This window comes from Camarhynchus parvulus, chromosome 19 (assembly GCF_901933205.1).
Source record: "Camarhynchus parvulus chromosome 19, STF_HiC, whole genome shotgun sequence".
Lineage (NCBI taxonomy): Eukaryota > Metazoa > Chordata > Aves > Passeriformes > Thraupidae > Camarhynchus > Camarhynchus parvulus.
The window spans coordinates 8,728,371-8,741,924 of NC_044589.1; the positions used below are offsets into that span (position 1 = coordinate 8,728,371).

General features: G+C 41.6%; 1 protein-coding gene across 1 annotated transcript in view; it reads left to right on the plus strand.

Moving 5' to 3' along the window:
- Window positions 1-13,554, plus strand: part of MED13 (mediator complex subunit 13) — a 55,213-nt gene that overhangs the window by 11,764 nt on the left and 29,895 nt on the right. The window contains exon 3 of the mRNA XM_030962397.1: window positions 1,782-1,950. Within this exon, the coding sequence (XP_030818257.1) occupies window positions 1,782-1,950 (169 nt within the window). The remainder of the gene's footprint in view (window positions 1-1,781; window positions 1,951-13,554) is intronic.

Consider the following 13,554-nt stretch of genomic DNA (forward strand, 5'->3'; position numbering starts at 1 on the left):
TTTTCCCTGTGTGGAATATACCAAAATACAAACATGGTCACCATGTTATGGTTCCAGTAGTATTGAAATTCGTTTCTCTGTCATCTCTGTCGCCAATATTGTTTGTTGTAATAATCTGTAAGGTTTTTTCCAAACTAAAACTCTTAGGTGTCTGGTTTTCTAGATGCTCTCTAATTTAAGGATATCAAGACTTTAGTCAACAATATTGCAACCTTTTAAGCTTGTAAGTGGCTTCCAGAGAAAGGCAAAGGGGTTTATTTCCAAGGGGGATTTAAAATGCAAGGATTTGCCTGCGTTGCTGAGGTTTTCTGACCATGGAGCAAAGCAGGGGAACCAAAATTCTCTGTGAGGGAGAGGGGAGCAGGCAGGACCCTGCTCAGAGCTGTGCTGCTGAACCTGAGCTGGGCTCCAGCCCCTGGGGATGTGCAGGGACAGGGCTGTGACACAGGAGAACCTGTTCTCACCTGGGCTCCGTGTGAGCTTGGAGCAACGACCTCCACAGGTCCCCTCTGACCTAAATTATTCCATGACTATCCAGAGACTGGAGTAAAAATGTCTCCTTATCTATGTCAGACAAGCTTCTCCTCTCTGCTGCTACCTGGAGTACAAAGCAATGGCATTTGAAGAGTAGCTCTGCTAGGTTAGTCCAAGGAGAGCAGGAGCACGTCCTGAGGGGTAGATGTAAACCACAAAATACCAGGAATTAGAGCCAGAAAGGTAAGATCTGATTGCCAGGGATTTAAGGGCAGTATCTCAAGCTTTATTATATTATCATCGTCCTGTTAGTGTTGCTGAGGATGAATGATATCAGATATATTCCAGATATATCCTGGGAGACACCCAGGAACTTCCAGATGTCCCTTGTTTTACCTGGGTGAGGGAATTGCAGTGCCAGTGCAGCTCTTTGGACCAGTGCTTGTGCTTTGAGGGCCTCTAGACCCTGTTCAGACACTGAGCAGGAGCCAGAGTGGTGCAAGAAGTTGCAGCTCCTTGTCATAAATCTTGCTTTTCCATTTGGCAAATCACCTTGGCTTGTGCAAGTTGGATTCTGTGCCTGTGTTTGATTTGTGGGCACAGAAGATGTCAGTGTTTGACTGCAGAATCCCAGCAGTAGCAACTGGGCATTGTCCTGCTGATTTTTCTCTCTTTCTGTGTACATCAGAAAGCAGGGCTAGGCTGCTTAAATATCTTCATTTTTAATGTTGAATTAAAAACAGAAATGGCAGTTTTGAGTCTTGTGAGGAGAATCATGTTGATCTTACCAATATTCTGAATCTGAGCCTTTTTCATCATCTCTAGCAAACTGTTGATCATTGAGAGTCAGTTGAGTGCTGACTTTTATTCCTGGCCTTCTTCAGTCAATGCTACTCAAAGACACCAGGATATATTAAGTCTGGCTTTGGTAAACTTATTTTTAAGCCTAATTGTCACCAATTCTGCAGGATGAGTAACCCAGACTCCCCAAAACACCTCACAGACAGATCCCACAGTGCTCTTGCAGGCTGCAATGCATAACACGCTGCTGCTACTTGTTTCTTTTGTGTACAAACAACTGTTGAATCTTCTTTCCCTGTGGGGGATGAGATATTTTTACAGCTGATCACTTTTAGCAGCTCCACCATAAAGTAAGCAGAGTTATCTGAACACCACAGGCTGGCTTTGGTTGCGTGTTACGCTGTGAATATCTCTGAAAACCTTGTGGGAGAGAAAAGGCTATTGTGATATGTGTGAAATGGCAGGATGGAATAAAAGGTGATTTCTGTTTCCCCTGTGCCTTGCAGAAGAGGAAGATGGGGTGTGGGAGAACGGGCTGTCCTACGAGTGCCGCACGCTGCTCTTCAAGGCTGTTCACAACCTGCTGGAGCGGTGCCTCATGAACAGGAACTTCGTGCGCATCGGCCGCTGGTTCGTCAAGCCCTACGAGAAGGATGAGAAACCCATCAACAAGAGGTAGGAGCGTTTACTGTGCTCTCTTGAAGAAGTTGGAGGGTTTGTTCTTTGTGCTAGAAGAAAGGTTTGATTAAGAGACTCCTGTGGGTGATTTATTCCGGAGCCGGGGTCTCTGCTCTTTCTTATTTTGCTGCTTTTTTGGAGTTCTTCAAAAGTTTCTTATGATGAAAAGAAGTAATGCTAAACACGGTAAATAATCTCTGCTGTGCTGGTACCCATGACTTCAGAATCCCTTCTGGTAGCCATGTCCAAACCATGGATAATGGGTGTTGGGAAAGAACGTAGAGTCTTCCAGAAAGGAAGATAAAGATACCTGAATGAAGATATCCTATTTTCAAGGTCCTGAATGAAGGTGTCTCATCTTTAAGGTCCTGAATGAAGGTACCTTTTTTAAGATCCTGAATGAAGATACCTTTTTTAAGGTCCGAAATGAAGGTATCTCATATTTTTTAAGGTTCTGAATGAAGGTACCTTTTTAAAGGACCTGAATGAACGTTCCTTTTTAAAGGACTCAAATGAAGGTATCTTTTTTAAGGTCCTGAATGAAGGTATCTCATCTTTAAGGTCCTGAATGAAGGACCTTATGAAGGTCCACCTGCCCTGGACGTGCAGGTGACTGGAGCTAGTTCTGCTTGCTGACACTAAAGACTCATCATGGAGAGCTCCCAGCTGAGCTTTGGATAAATTGCATCCCATGGGAGATGCTGAGAGTTTGGAATGTCAGCTCCTGGTCAGAACAAGGATGGTGTCTGGGAATGCTGCTGTTAAAAGAATCCATGTGGCCTTCATGCTGGGGGGAGGAGAGAATTTTTGATCTAAATTGGAAGGACTTCTTCTCATGGTTCTAACGTGGTTTGACACGGTCTATGTTGCCTAGCAATAAATAATGAAATGAATAAAAACTAGGTTAGCTGGAACAAGTTTAATCGCTGTTCCCAAATCAGCTTTTAAAATCCAAAGTAATTTAAAGCTTAGATGATGGGATTTTTTGTGTGGCTTTTTTTTTCAGTGTGTGTGTGTCTATGTATGTGTTAAATCTTGCATGCAGGAAATTTTGAGATCAGTGGCTTTGCTTGTTGGGTGTGGAGTTGGCCATTGTTGGCATCTTCTGCAATAAATTTAAACTTGAAAGAAATTGAGAAGCTGTTTTGGAGCAAAAGAAGCAGAAGCACATGTTTGTGTGTGTTTCTATTAGTAGTTGTGAACTGCTGCTTTTAATTTATGTATAAACTTGTCCTTTAGTTCCAGGCATTTCTTTCTCCACCCTGGTCAGGGCAAATGTTTCCTCTCTGGGGTGTCCTTGTCCATCCATTTTTTTTCTGCTATAAATCAAGAGGAAAGGGTTTACTTTTAACTATTTTGGCCAATATTGTGTTGGCACAGTCTGGGCTTTCCTCCTTTGAGGAATTGGTTGACCAAATTGCCATTTAAAACTAGCATTAGTTATGTCCTGGATTCTCTTGGAGTAATTCTATAAAGCTCTCTAGAGCAGCTGGAAAAGCTGATGAAAGCTTTTAAAATAAAATAGCAGTGTTTGTTTAATTTGGAGGCTCTGATTCTTTTTTGAAGAAGGTCAGAATGTCAGCGTGCTTGATGAAAATAACTGAAGGAATTGTGTGCTTACTCACACAATTTCATCATATGTAACCCAGAACTGCAGGAAAAATATGTAAATAGCTTTGACAGATCTGTGTAAAATATTTTATTGTTGAGAAATTTCAGTATTTCCTACCAGATAGCTCAATGCCATGTGATGCTCTGAGCATTGGCTTTTATGGAATGAAGTGGGGGAATGGTGAACAGATGTGTGCTCTCGTGGCAAATTTGGCTCATCCCTCCCAGGAATATCTAGAATTGGGATCATCTCTGCTCTCAGCAAAGTTGGGCTCTTCAGAGGGCTCAGTTCAGGCTTGTGGGAGAAAACCAAACACTGCCATGGGTGCTGTGTGGTGCCACCTCTGTAGCTCCAAAGTCTGGAACACTCCTGAGTGAAAGGAACATTTCTCTCATGGCCAAAGTTAAATGTGGCACCGCAGCAAACCCCACACAAAGGGACTTGCAGCCAGCCTGGAAAAAGCTCTGAATGTTGCACCTGGGGTGCTGATACATTTCCTACCAGACAGCTGCTCTAAAACTAACAAAAACTAAACCTTAATACAACTTCTGCATATTTTTCATTCCTTAGGATCCATTTAATCAGCCGAACCTATACAAAATTTATAATTTTTTGTAGATGTGGCTGACCTAATTAAAAACCCAACTAAACCCCCAACACCCCCTCTTGTGTTAGTGAGTATTGATGCAGAGATCTTAAGAATCAGTTTTGAAGCTGTATTTGTCTTTCATCCCATATTACTCTGCTGTCTTTGGGACTGTTCTTTGCATTAAGGTTCAGAAACCTGGGAAGGAATTCCTGTGCCTGTGTAATTGGAGGTAATTTGGTATCCTGGGGATGTGAAGTTTGCTACCAGTGTGCTTTGGATCATAATTTATCTCACCCTGCACTTTGAGGCTTGGCCAGCCACTCTAGAGATTTGTTCCCTGTGTTTTACAGCTGCAGATTTCAATCAGGTTGGTTGTTCTTACTGGAAATCTTCAGTTTCAAGGAATTTGGCTGGAAGTGGAGCAGGCAGTGCCCTTGGAGTGGAGGTGCCTCCTTCCCCTGGGCTGTGCCTGAGCGAGCTGCAGGACCCCACTCTGTCCCTGCCTGTCCCTTTGAAGGATGTGCAAATAGAGCTGTTTCTTTCATGTGAAGCTGATCCCATCTGGATTTTTCCCAGTTCTGTTTGAAAGCCTGTGCTTCCAGAAGGGAGATTTTCTGGGCTTGCTCTCCCAACAATAGCGGCGGTGGTGGCGCAGCAGCCAGGAGGGAGGCTGGGATTTCTGATAGGTGTTGGGCTGTGAGAACAGCTCCTCCAGCAGCCCTGCCTTCCTGCCTGTTGCTCTGCTGGGGTTTTTTCTCCTTGTGTAAGGTTATAGTGAAATAAAAAGTCCATGTCATTGTACACTTGAATTTTAAAGGAAAGTCCTGAACGTTCATAATTGACACCGGTGTGGTGTGCGAGCAGCTGAGCAGGGAAGTCAGAATGAGATAGTTTTGTGTTCACTCTGTAATTTGTGACTCCTAAACAAATAAACTCATTAAATTGACCTCTATTATATGAGATCTGTTAACACTTTTGCTGTGGGAGCAGGAACCCCTCAGCTGTGCCTTGTGCTGTGAGGTAACAACCCTGAGCTGCTCTTCCCTCCCTGCTGCTCCCAGCTCCAGCAGCACTGAGCAAAGGGACACTCAGGGATGGGCTGGAATCTCATCTCTGAGAACAAGTTCATAGACTTGGAACTATCTTATTGGGGTAGAGTTAGAGCTTGGTTATTGTTTAAATTTGAATTGGTGGATTTTTAAAACACATTTTTAAATAAGGTTCTTAAGAATAGTAGTTATGAGTATAAACTTTAGGGTTAAAGATTAATTAAGCCATTTAGCAATTGAATTTTTTGGAAATTTTTTTTAGGATAGAGATTCTTTGAATATAGTAAACATTTTTTACAAAGATTTGAAAGTGGTTACAGATAGGATTATGAGTTTGGATCTGGGTACTGAAAGTGTGAGGGTGGAGGAAGTGTAGTTGGATGAGACACTGATTATTTAGTATGAAACTTAAAAGAAGAGAAGTCAGTGTTCTAGTTCACCATTACCCTGCCTGGGGAAACTCTCTGAGGGTTTCAAGTCTGCTGGTTCCACTCCTGTTTCTAGACAGGGCAGGGATGGAGCAGCTCCCTGAAGCAGGGGGTGTGTGCTGGGGTCTTGTTGCACATTTTTAAGTGGGTGATTTCAGCTTTCCAGATGAATAAAAAACCACAGAGAGGATTTTGCTGAAGGTGTTTGCTGCAACCAAACAAACAAAAAAAAAATCATTGTATTTGTCACAACCTGTTTTGGACACTACAGAAGCTCATTAATGTGGTTCAAATGACTACACATTAAATTAAACTTTGACAAATAGGAATGTAATTCTCTTTTCTCCTTTCCAAGCAGTTGTTTTGTTGCTGGTTTCAGGGATGTGGTTGTGTATGTTTTATTCCAAAATCCCCTCATAAATGGGAGATGGAGACTGATCTGTCCCATCCCACTGTGCTGGTTGGATTGCTTCAGTAACTGCCTTTGGATGAGTCTGTTCCTCTTACTCATTACTGGGGTATACCTGGAATAAATATCATTAGGAAAGCTGTCAGCTTAAATATTATTTTAGATACAAATGAAATAAATCAAATATGACACTCCTAATGAAGTACCAAGTGTTTATGTGAGGGGCATCTCTTGGAGTTTTTGGTAATAATTACAACTTGCTAAACTTTAACACAATTGAAATAGCAGTAAGCAAACAATTGAGTAATCCTGAATTGGTGGGTGGATCTGATAGACAGCTAAAAGTCTAGAATGCTAAAAGCTGCTATATTACTTGTATGGTTGCTTTTTTTTTTCCCTTGTAATTGGGAAATAATGCAGCCATTGCAGTGGGTGGCAAAGCAGAACTTGTGTCTGACGAGTTCACTTAAAAAGGGTGAAAAAACACCAGAGAAACACCACACACCCAAAACAGAAAATACAAAAACCACCCCACAAGCCGCTTGAAAATTCATAAGTGATAAGGTTATCATAACTTGCTGCGCAGGTTTCAGGGTAATTCTGTTTACCACAAGTCTGGGTTCAGATTTTAGAATGCCAGGCCACTATTCTCTTTTTTTTTATTTCCCACAGAAATAGAAAATAATAAATATATAACTTCATGGGAAGTGACTGCTGGAGAACATTCCAGATACCAATTTGGCTTTATTTTAAACCTTTGTACATCTTGTAGCCATCTTGTTTTGAAGGTGTGCTTATCATAGTTCTGGAGAGGGATTTTTTTTTCTCTGCCTCATCTTGCCGTGAGGAAGAGGTGGCACTGAGGGTGTGATTGCTGAGTCTGGTGCAGCCCTGCAGGCTGGAATTGGGATGGCTGTGGCTGCAGTGTGAGTTTGGGGGGTATTTTTTACATCTGGGCCCTGGGAATGGTCCTGGTGTGCCATCAGAAATGTCTGCATTGGCACTAACAGCTCCTGCCTGTCTGCTCTTCACTGCCCCTAAGACAAAGAGAATGCTGCTTTTAACCCCCATTTCTGCCCTCTTTGCCTCCCTTCTCCCAGTTCTCATGGTCATCTTCTCACAGGAACACAGAATTTTACTTCTTGATCCCTTGGGATGCTGTTGGGAATTATTTTTATTAAGGAACAGAACGAGACTTTTGGGTGCTAAAGCTCAAAAATTCCTTCATACTTGAGAGAGTTAACTACCAAAACAAGGTTCACCCACAGGTTTTGGGTTTATTTCTTTCTATTTAGTCTGCAACCAAGTGATAGTGCTGGAATATTTTCTATTAAGGCTGCTCGACTCTTTGCAGTGTAAATTTCCTCCCTATGTTAATCTTTAAATCAAACAATGTCAACATTTTTTTGCAGCAGCTCTAATGAGGCTGTTCTGGCATCATGTCCCGGCAGGAGAGCAGGTGATGTTTTTCCTTTTGCTGTAGACAGCTGGAATTGAGAGCTGCTGTAAGTAGGACAGTGCAGGATAAACAGCAGGAGCTGAGAGCATTGATCACATGATTGTCTCTTTGGAATATTGGGTTGCTACAGAGACTACAAGCAGACAAATTTAGCACTTTACATCACAAAGCAGTTTTCTCTTATTTAGCTTAAATTACACTGCTAGTTGGTTCATCAGGAAAAAGGAAAAAAAAATGGATATGGCTCTGGGTTTTTAGCTTTCAAGTATAAATCTGCTCTTTTTGTTCACTGAACAATAAAATAATACAAAAACCATACAGATACTTCAGATTTTGTTAAATTACAATTTTATAATGCATTTCCATTTTGAACTTTGAAAAAATCTGGCTTAACAAGATGTTTGTAAATGTTTCAGGATGGGAAAAAGGATGGGAAAAAGCAATAGAGGGAAAGCTGTTCCCTGGCTTTGGAACACAGGGATGTTTAGAGCTGTTATCCTTTTCCCAAAGAACTTCTGGATCTTTATTCTTTATAGCAAATGTATATTTCCCTGTGAAAGCTCAAGTTCAGATAGCTGAGATTTGCAGCCTCAAATTAAAGGATGCTAAAACCCAAGGTGACAGCTTTATTAGTCTCATTTAATTTCTGAAATACAGGAAAGTGAGCAAACTCTTTGTAGTATTGTTTATAATTTTATCTGGAAAAATATATACCTTTGTGTGTATATATTAACTTCTTGCTGCCTCCTGAAAAAAATCAGTTTGCTTCCTTTTAAAATACCATGTTGGAGTTTTAGTGTGTATAAAAATAAAATTGGTTTTATTGGGATGAAGCTAAGGCTGTTAATAATGAAGTTAATTTAAAATGTGTCAGTCTAAGGCAACTGTGGCTTATTCTGGAATACAGATTGCTTGCTGCATTTATGTTTGTTTTAGTGCACATAACTCAGTTATGGAATAAATAAATATTTTTAACTCAGGTCTAAGTCAAATCAAAACATCCTCAGCCACAAAGAATGCTTTGGAGAGCCTTTTGACAGGAGTCATTAATGATGTGCTTTGAACTGGAAGGGTTTTTTCTACTTTGCTATTAGCTATGTTTTTCTGCTTTGTGTTATCATCAAAATCAGCTTTCTGCTGTATTTCCCTGCCTGGCCATGGGGAGTTACTCAGGGATGCTTGGAAGAACATCTCTGCTCCATGGCTTTGTCCACAGTGAGAGCAGCAGTTCCAGCTCTGGGTCCTTCATTTCTGACACAGAACCTGCAGCTCCCTGGGCAATGGAGCTGTGCATTTGCTGAGCTTCCCTGCACTGCTTGTAGTGTTTGACTTATTTCCTATTTTGCTGATCACAGCACAAGCACTCTGAATTTCCTGCTCCTTTGCAGTCAGAACTAAGATTGGGGAGTTTGGCAGTTCAGGACTGTGGATGGGGAGTGGGAATTGAGGATGCCACGTTTGGATAGGATGGGCTTTGGGAGCAGCAAAGCTGGGAGGGAGCTGGAGAAGAAACTTCTCCTCAGTACCTGGGGTGTTCCAGCTGCAGCTGGGAGTGTCCCAAAGAACTGCTCTGTTGTATCCCAGCCTGGTGGAAAGGAAAGAGAAAAGGAAAGAAAAAGGAAAAGGAAAGGAAAGAGGAAAGGAAAAGGAAATGAAAAAGGAAAGGAAAAAGGAAAAGACTTAGGGCTCCATGGGGGATTTGTGTCACTTTAAACCTTTTTTCCTTATAATTTTTTATTTCCAAAAGAACCTATTTAATTGTAAGACTGTGTTCTCCATCCCAGGAATTTATCATGGAAGGGAACTGTCAGATTTTCAAGAGGAGGTTCTTTGATGCTTTCAATTGATTTCAGTGGCACTCAGTGGTGAAGTTCAGCTCTTGGGAGAAGTTTCCCTTTGGTGGCTGAGGTTGGGAACTCTCCATTCCTGTCAGGGATTGATCCTTGGGGAAAATTCCCCACACTGGCCAAGATGTGCCAACTTCTGGCAATCATGTTATAGCACACTTATAATGGCAATTAATTAATTAATGAGGGCCTTAGCTGAGCTGCTGTGTTTGTGCTGCTGGGCTCTCTGGGGCAGGAGGACATTTCCCCATTTCCCCATTTCCACATTTCCCCATTTCCATCCCTGCACTGTGAGCTCTGTGCAGGGGGGGCTCGGGCTGCACTCCCTGAGGATTCTGTAAATATTTTGGTTGGGTTAGCAGCGCTTTGGCAGCAGAAGGTGCTCCCACTTCAACTCAGAAGTAATTCACAAAGACAAGCTAGGAAAACAGGAGATAGTAATTACATAAAACAAACATTTTCTCTTTCAGCTGAAACATTTGGATTTATTTTTTTTTTATTTACTATTGAAATGTGCTTTTAGTTAGAGCCTTCCTTGTGCTGGTGCTGTCATGGGGAGGTGATCTGAGTGTGGATTAGTGGGGTCCTAATGCAGCCAATGTTTGGGAAGCACTTTGAAGATCTAAAGCTCTACAGAAGTCCTAATGTGGAGACAAAACCAGACCTAATTACCTTTTTATCAAGGAGATATTTTCAGATTTGCTAATGGAAACCTCCTGTAGATGTGGATTTTAGTGTGGTTTCCCCTCCTACCCTTCAGTTATTCTTAAAAAGGTAGAAGTAGAAATTGTATTGGATTTATCTACAGCAGCTTCTGGTTTTTTCCCCCCATAAAATCATAATCCTTTGTCTCTGAAAGGAAAACATCTTTGTTTTGTGTGATTAGAGAGAAGAGGGAGCATGGGGGAATCAGATGGTTTTACACAAATGTATTTTAATGGAGTTTGGATGAGGACTGAAGGTTGCTTCAAATAGCATTATTCCCAAGGAGTCTCTTATTTTATTTTTTATTTGTTTTTAAAGTTGCTTTCAGGATTGGACCTCAGTCTAATTGAATTCTGGTGTGTTCAGATCAAAAGTCATAAAGAATCCTTGTTCTGATGGCACTTCATATCTCTACTCAGAAATCAGTTAGGAACTGGATTATTGATACCTAAATTCTGTGATTGGGACTTTAATGAAATTAATTAGAAATATTAATGGAGCAACTTGATGTTCAGAATAAGACAAAAAGGTTTTTTTAGGATTTTGTTTTCAGAACTTTCTGAACAAAAGTATATTCAACAAGACATGATGGTAGTGGTAGAAGTACTAAAAAGAGAGGTTATCAAGGCTGACTTTAGCATCAGATTTTTTTATTCTGTATCTGACCTTAAGGACGTCACTGGTTCTCTCTTCATGCAGAATAAAATTTCAAAGTGTTGAGGTGTAGGGATTTTTTTTTTTCATATTTCAGTGGTGAGATGCTCTGCACAAATTACCAGTGATCTTCTGAGCTACCTAAAATAGTCTGCAAATAAAAATAGGATGAACTCTCCGTTAGCAGGCAGGAAACCACCAGCCTGATTCTGTTACTGTGTCCTTGACTGAATTGTAAAGATAATTTGCCTATTTACCCCAAAGTGCTACGTGGCAGACTTTTTGCTTGATTAGGATTTTTGGCTGTGAGGTGAGTTATTGAGAAGATTAGAAGAGGACTTGGAGAAATGGTGGAGAAAAAAAAATATAACCACCTTTTTTCTTTCTTTTTATTTTTTTTCCTTTTTTTTTCTTTTTTCTTTTCTTTTTTAATTAGATTATGGTAAAGTTTGGAATATTCCTCCTAAGCTGAGGTTGTTCACTGGCAAGTCAGGCTCTAGAATTTTAAAGAATTGGAGGATGTTCAAATGTATTAATTTAAACAAAACAATAATAAAAAGCCTGCATGTTTGTAGAGTTTCTTGCTAAGCCCATACAATAATTTGTGTGGGGGCATCCAGTACTGCAGAGCTCTGGTTCTTCATGTTCCTTCCTCCTTTTCTCCACTCCCTCCAAAGAGCTTCCCTGTGGTTTTGGGTTTTTTTCTGTTTTAATTAGGATTCTTTATTTGTATTTCTTGTGATTATTTCCACATGCATTGCTGTTTCTTAAGTTCTGTAACCTGAAATAATTCAAATGTGGAGAAGCAGTTTCTGAGCAGTCTGGCTCAGAAGAAACAAACTGCATTTGAGTCCACGAAGTGTTAATTTTGCCTTTCAGGTTAAGCTTTGTTTCAAGCACTCTGGTGCTTCCAGGGGATTCTTTGAGTCCCGGGTGGGATCTGTTTCCTTATCCCGAGTTTCCAGACTCCTTTTTTTACTGTGTATTTCTCTTGTGAAACATATTATCCTCCTGGCCAGAACTCTGCTGCACCTCTAAAAGAAACCCCCTCCCGGTGCTGGGCATTGTTCTGCTGTTTCACACTTATATTTATAGCCAGGATTAGTGGAAATTGGGTGAAATTTGGGTTTTCCAGGCTGAATTGTGGCAGTGGATCCTCTCTCCATGCCATGGAGGCCGAGCTGGGAACAATGGCAGTGGCAGCGCTGGGTGCTCACTCCCTGGATTATTTTGTTGGAAACCTCTCCCCTGCTGAGTTGGGGGAGAAAAGAAATCTGATTTGGGCTCTTTTTTTCTTGTTTGTATTTTTGGATTTGGCTTTTGCATGGTGACCTTGAGTTTTCCTTGCTGCTCCTTAGGACTGGTTTTGCAGTGATGAATTGAAATGCTTCTGTTATCATGCTGATGCCTCCCTTTGTCTTGGTTTATCTGAATTCCATCAGATTATGCCGTGATTGTTTGCCCTTTATCTGGCTAACAATGGGGTGTTTACAAGAGGTGAAGCTTAATTGCATTTAAAGTGTATATAGGGAATATGTGCTTTTATTTTGAAGTTTTATCTTGCTGATACTGAGCTTCTGAACCGTGTCTGTCTCAGGGAACCAAAGCACTGCCACCTCCTTCACCCCAAAACATCCAATATGGTTTGGGAAATAAAATTCAGTTGGAAAATCAGTCTTCCACCATTTGCATAAGGATTACAGTTTAATCAGATTTCCATACTGGAATTTAGTGGTGTGTTCTGTTACACTTGAAGGCATCAACAAGATGCTCAGCTCCATCCTCACTGCATTTTAAATGTAACTTTCCTGGCATTCCTGAGCAGTGTGGGTTTCAACTGTTACAAAGCAGTTCATAATTCATCAAGAACTTGCCTTTTTTGCCCCTAGAACACAATTAAACCTGAAGAGCAGATGAGCAGAGCTGGAGATCTGTTCTCCCTCGGAGCAGCTCCTCAGTGGGGTCACTGCAGCTCCTGCTTTAAGGTGCTGCAATAAAAACATGCTGTTCTCCTGCTCCTCCACGAGCACTCTGAGGCTTCTCTCATCCTTTTTGGATGGTTTTGGTTCTCAGTTTTAAATCTGCTTTGTTTTAGTCACTGTTCCACTTTTCTCCTCCCTGACTGAGGCTTGGGGGTGAGGGTGAACAACCCATTTCCATTTCCATGGATTGAATGGGCTGTGCCAATTCCAGAAACTTTTCATTCCCCTTGCTGTTCCCCATCCCACTGTTTCCCTCTGGGAAAGCAACACCTTGGCAATGGCACTGGAGATGTTCCAGCCCCTGCAGCTGGGCAGGTTGTGTTTTAGGGGGGTTGTTCTGCTGCCTCTGGGGCTGTTTGTGCCTTTCCAGGGGTGCCAGACTGGTTTTAGCCTGAGGAACAGGAATGTCCCAGAGCCTCCATTGCCATCCTGGGCTCTGGCTGGTGGGATCAGATGTGCTTTTGGGACACAGAGGTGTTATATTCCTTTCCAGGCTGCAGTAATTCATGGAGTGTCCTTTCCATTGGGTTATGCAGAAATCCTCTCCAGTATCTGCTGTTCTGACTAAAATCAGTGTTTCCTGTGCCTTGATCCCTTTTCCGTGAGACTGAGCAGGGTTTTGCTGCTCCCTCCTTACAAAGGAAGATTTATTTTCTCACCAGCATTTTATGAAGTTCTTCTCGGGTTCTCCTTGACCTTGGTCCTTCTCTGGCCATGATGTTGGACCTAATTTAATGTCCAAATGAGCAGCATCTCCTGCTTTTAAACATCTGCTCTTTTCCTGCTGGCGTGCATCAGTCCGGCAGACACTTGGGATAACTTGTAGCCACTGTGACTGGGAAATGTTGTGCCTGTTCAGCTTCTTTA